This window comes from Centruroides vittatus, unplaced genomic scaffold (assembly GCF_030686945.1).
Source record: "Centruroides vittatus isolate TY-2023 unplaced genomic scaffold, ASM3068694v2 contig_753, whole genome shotgun sequence".
NCBI lineage: Eukaryota > Metazoa > Arthropoda > Arachnida > Scorpiones > Buthidae > Centruroides > Centruroides vittatus.
This window is the reverse complement of record NW_027122489.1, coordinates 478,336-484,335: the sequence shown is the minus strand read 5'-3', so window position 1 is coordinate 484,335 and position 6,000 is coordinate 478,336. Positions and strand designations below refer to the sequence as shown.

The following is a 6,000-nucleotide window of genomic DNA, read 5'->3' as shown; positions in this document are numbered from 1 at the left end:
AAATATACGTGCGCATTCATTTGTATGTACTATACAGTACGTGTTATACACCTACACACGTACATTTGTGTTTATTTTTGATCATTATTTAAATAAATTAGTGTCAATTTTATTTATTGAATATTTTAAGTAATGCAATATCATGCCAGAAATGCGGGAGTGGCGTAATTGGAATTAGCTTGACTATAAAGATAAGAGAGTAACTTCAGAAACCAGAGTAGTAGTAACAAATTTTATATCATCTGTAATTCAAATTTCCGATCATGATATTTATTGTTAACTTTATAGCAGTTATCAAGTTACTTAATGAGGAAAAAATGAAAATGTTCGAAGTTGTATCCGCCTTTTGTTCATTACATTTGCAACCTATTTAAAAATTTTTTCCTGTTAAATATCGGATATCATACACATGTTTCGGTCATTTAAAAGAATATATTTAATTTGCATTCATTCTAATGTGAAGTACGTACTTCATTTTTGTCCTTCGGATTATAACTACTGCATTAAACTGCGACAGGAAATGGCCAAAGTGCTGTTCGCGTAGTTGACGAAGAGTATCACGTGATCTTCATAGAATTCTTCGAACTGTTTAGTGGGTTTCTGACCGTTACAAACTTACAACAGTGCTTACATTCCATGTACTGTAATACGTTCTTGTAATTTGAATCTTTTCAGCTCGTTTCGTATAACTATTTCATTCTTTTGTTTCTAAGAGGATTTAAAAAAAAATGTTAAACGCTAATTTCAAAATCCTGCGTCGAGAGGACAGCTGATTTTTGGCACCAGGGCAGATGATTTTGAAGAGAAGTGTTGTGATATCACATTATTTCTTGCGGTAATCTATATCACGTAAAACGATGATATCTACAGTAAGATTTTTTTTTTCCTTTCATTTTGATCGTTTTAATATAGATTATAAACTCTTGTTCAAAATATTTTAAATATTGTTGATAATAATTCAAAGTAATTAAATAGTTTAATAATTAAAAGTAGATATATATATTATTTATTTTACCATAACGAATAAATTCTTTTCGAAAAATTCAGAATTTGGCCGAGGTGATGATAAGCGTGCAGACACGTAGCAGTAGGTTATATTTAATTATGAACGCTATTTTACAACCATTACTACTATATAGTTAATGATTGATTAATAAACACAAAAAACTTGTACAAACAACACCTAAGCCTTTAATTCAAGTTAGATGAATTGGTAATGCAAATTAGTAGAATTTTTTAAAAAATTATTCAATAAATTGCGCGTTGGACTTGCAATTGTTCGTGAGTGAAGAAATGCAAGTTAGCTATAATGAAAACGTCATAAACCTATGCTGATCTAAATCGATTGTTTTGCTGAATTTCACAATTTTTCTGGTGGAACATGATAAAATATGGTGTCGCCATCTGTCGCTGTAAATATATTTTAAATCGATTAATTTTTCTGTTTTGTGTAAGTGTTAATGTGAACTGTACAAATCATATATGCATTATATATCTATATTATTAAAACATATTTTATGATAGTTTAAGAGAAATTTTAATCGAGAACTTTAAGAATGAATTTAAAGGCATGTTTATTAATATCATCTTGTACAGTACAAATGTTCCATTATTAACTGGTTTACGATGATGGGTGTCTTGGTGTTTAGCAACAAAACATTTTTTTTTCTTTCCTTTTTTGATGTGTATTTATGCAACTTAATTTTCTAAAAATTTATTATCGAAGTTTTAGTGGTCTCGTCTTAAAAGATGCGGTACTGTGTTGAAAGCGTTTGCATAAAGGATCACGTGACTTACAACATTAACGCAGGCTTCTCGTTAACATAGACCAATTTTTTATGAGTTTAGAATTGTTAATTGCTTTTACATACATGACTTCATTTTCTGCATATAAATTATAAAATTCTGTTATTGCTTTGATAATTTCTCGTTTGATCTTGTTTCATTTCTTAAACATACACAATAGATGTAAAAGGTTTAAAATAAATATTGAAATAATAGATTTGAAGAAAAGTACAGAAAATTATTTGTTAAACATATCAGTGTTTTGCTTAGCTAAATAAAACTCTTAGATGCCAACAAGGGTCAAACTAACAAAATGCGATGTACTGTATTTATTAATTAAAGCTAATATTAATGACTGATTAATATAGGACTTTTTGTGATTTCAGTTACAAAGCATGTTTCATGTTAAAGAAAACTATGCACTGACCTTAATTGATATGCATATTTTAACTAACTCAAACTTGATTAGGAAACTGAAAAACTAAAGTTTTGATTACAAACTGTAAAATAAAATTTATCACTAAACTTTTAGAAAAAAGTTGCAGTCTTATGGTACTGATATGTTAAACAATTATTACTGTTGAATGTCAGTATTATTTATTAAGTTTGTATATTTATGGAAAATTTCATTATAGATATTTTTACTGTTTTAGAATTTTTCAAAAATATTTAATTTTTGGAAATATTTTAAATTAATTTTATACTAGAGTAAAATGCATAGCAACTGTCATGACTCAAGTCTCTTATCTTTGATAAAGAATTTCATGATGTGGAAGAAAACAACCTTAGATTTACCTATTCCATTTTACTTATCAAAATCTATAAAATTATTAAATTGAAACAGTTTTAATTCATTTGCTATGAAATTATATTAACTTTGCTTCACACTTTTCTGTTGTTTTACTCTGTTTTATAAGGGACTATATATAAGCAAACAATAAAGCTTACCTGTTTATAGCCATTGTAGGGATGGTTGGACTTCACCCTGATCACTGAATAAGCAAGAGACGAGAAAATTAACATACGGTTGTTAAACTATGCCCTTATGTTAATTTTCTGGTCTCTTGCTTAGCCATTGTAGATTTCAGACTGGAAACCAGGTAGATAAGCTATAATATATTTTGTTATAGAGAGCTGTTTTTGACTTTTTAATAAAATAATTAGTTTCTACTAATTTAACAAAAGTAATTTTCTCATCTACATTTCCTTTTATTAGATGGAAGTAAAAAATAATTAGTCAAAATATACAGCTGTCACATATTTTGACTGATTATCTTTTACTTCCATTTAATAATGTAATTCTTCCTGATGATTTTATTCTGTTTGTGTCCCTGATTTAATTATAACTTTTATCCAATGATCATCCTATTGAAGAACTAAAAATTTTTTTTCACATGTAAAATGAATGATTAAATTATAATAGAAAAAATGCATGTAAGTATAAATTTATGCAATTTTTTCAAATTACTAAATGCTATTTTTTGAACAAAGTTTAAAAAAAGCTTTAAAAAATCTAAATAATGAAAAGCATAAGATAGGTGAAATGTAAGATAAGTGAAAATATAGTGAATATATAAATTAAATAAAAAATATACTATAAATTATTGTTGCATAAACAGTCTTATATAAAGAGGTATTTTAGATGTATTTGAAATCAACATTTCAAAGCACACTTCCTGGTTCCATTCTTAATAGCTATGACATTTCTATCAGCAATTTAACTATCTGTGACAGCTATGAAAACTAATGTGACAGTTATTGAACTGATTGAAAGTTATTACTGAATATGTATACTGGATTCTGATAACATAATGAATTTTGATACAAATAAGAGAAGACATAACAGACATTTTTAATTAATGGAATATACAAAGACATAAAATAGATGAATAAAATGAGTAAAATTTCAAAAATGCAAATATCAAAAATTTGGATCTGTTTTCATTTTACAATATTAGTAGTAGATTCTTTTTACTGATTCAAGTAAATTTATATTAAGTTTAATGTATTCAAATATATTACTTTGAGTTTTTCATTTTTCTGTTATTTTTTTGTTATATGTATTAAGTACTTTTATATTCAAATGTTTAATACCTGTTGTAATTCCCATAATAAAATAACTAAGATGATTGGTTTTTTTATAACAAATATTATTAAGCAATTTAAATAATCAAAATTACACTAAATAATTATAACAGCTAAAAAATGTTTTGTTTATACTTATAGATGTTCACTTCACTAGAATGGAATAAAGGTATATTAACTAATCTCCTTTTAATGCTACTAACTGGACAATTTCTTTCTTAGTTGTTTGTATTATTTCAGGAGTTCTAGCTTGTTCCAGCAACAGATTTGTAATTATCTAATGCTTTCAGGTAACTTAGTGGTCATCCTCAGGATTGAACATTCTTGCAAGAAAATTCTTTTAAATTTTAACATTCTTAGAAGTGTTCTAAATATGAATTGATGATAAATAACTAAAAATGAAATACAAAAAGAATCCTTAAAACTGTGTTTGTATGTAGTTACTTTTCCTTGTTGACACAGAAATTGTTTTTTTTTTTTTTTTTTTTTTTTTTTTTTGGATTGACTGTGTCCTTGTTATTAGGCTTATTGTATAATGACAAGAATACAGTTGATCTTACCATAGCCCCAGAAGTGTAGCAAATACCATTTACTCTACGTCTAGAAAACCCTAAGCAAATACATAGGGTACAGAACCTACACACACTTTTCCACCAGGCTAAGAGAGCATCAGTACAATATACTAGAGAAAAGTACCACAACACTGGCTATTATAGCAACTGTTACTTAGAATATACCACACTTCAAGGATGCTACGCTCTTAAAAATCATCAGGAGCCAAGACACCAGAAAAACTGTAGAAAAAAAATAACTATATACAAATATAGTATTAAGAATTCATACATTCATAAAGATGCTGCTGTTTATCCACAGCATAGAAATATGTTATAAACCAAGACAAAATTAAAACCAAACACTAATTATTATTATTTTTTATATTTTATGTTACTTTTAATTATTTATGTTAGATTCATATTTAGAACTTTTAGAATGTTAAAGTTTAAAAAATTCTCTTACATGAATGTTCAATCCTGAGGATGGTTACTAAGTTAGCCAAAAATGTTAAATAAAAAGATTGTTGCTGAACAGGCTAGAACTTTTTAAATTTACTACACTTTACTCCAGGGATACTTATTTTAATATGCTTATTTACTTACGTGTATTGCTGATGATATCTATAAAAGAAATTTTGATGTGAAAATAGTTTCATATAAGGTGCAACCGAGAAACTAACTAAATTTTTAAAAAATGAAATAACATTCATAATTTAAGAAATTAGAATAAAAGTTTAAAAAAATTTTTCTACAAAAATGATCTTTGGCAAGTAAACTGATCATAAAATGTCTAGATGGGTCCTCTGTTGCTCCATCATGAATGATTTATGGCAATGTAACATCAAATTTTAAGTTAGCATTTTCCTTAATTTAATAGTTGATAAAGCAAATTTATGGAGAAAATATCTTATCAATAACATAAATTTTTACATGGTTTTTACAATTTAAAAAGGTTATAAAAGTATTAGAGATGACAAGAAAATGGGAGACTTTCTATTTTCAAATGAACAGAAATGTGAACAAAATTTAATATTTGCATAATAATGATAAATCTCTCTTTACATTAGGATGTTTGACAGGAATACTTAGGAAAAGTTGCAAACTGTTATAGAGAAGTTAAAAAGAAAAGGAGAATTATATGCAGAGTTTGTACTTTGAGATCTTCTAATCAAAAGAATCAACAGTTAGTGATTTGTCAAGATTTGTTACAAAGAAAATTATGATGAATTCACTAATAAACTTGTAACAGAAGATAAAACTTTGCTAAAATATGACTCAAATAGACAAAATGTAGAAATGCAAAGTAGATTTCTACATTTCTAATTCTCCCAAGAAAGATGAAAGCACAGTTGTGAATCAATCAAAGTAATGTTGATATTTTTTAAACTCTTTTTAAAGTAAAAAATTATCGACATTACTTCTGGCTCATTTTTCATATACAGTGGGTGATCAGTTAACGAACATAATCTGTTCCAAGAAAGTGTTTGCTACCTGAATTGTTCATTAACTGATTATCAATTTACCAGATTTTTATGGAAATTTGATTAAATTGTTCTGGAGACCCAAAAAATAAAAA

The 6,000-nt window shown here is 26.6% G+C and overlaps 1 protein-coding gene across 2 annotated transcripts in view; it reads left to right on the top strand.

Moving 5' to 3' along the window:
* The first annotated feature begins 261 nt into the window (after positions 1-261).
* The window catches only part of pnut (septin 7-like protein pnut), a 55,554-nt gene continuing 49,815 nt past the window's right edge, over positions 262-6,000 (top strand). Inside the window, exons 1-2 of one of the 2 annotated variants that reach the window (XM_067277677.1) lie at positions 266-869; positions 4,012-4,039. Coding sequence is in view for 1 of the 2 variants with exons in the window: in XM_067277675.1 (XP_067133776.1) it covers positions 858-869 (12 nt within the window). In the remaining variant the exon portion in view is untranslated. Of the gene's footprint in view, positions 870-4,011; positions 4,040-6,000 lie in introns of both variants that reach the window. The other variant, XM_067277675.1, reaches the window with a different exon arrangement.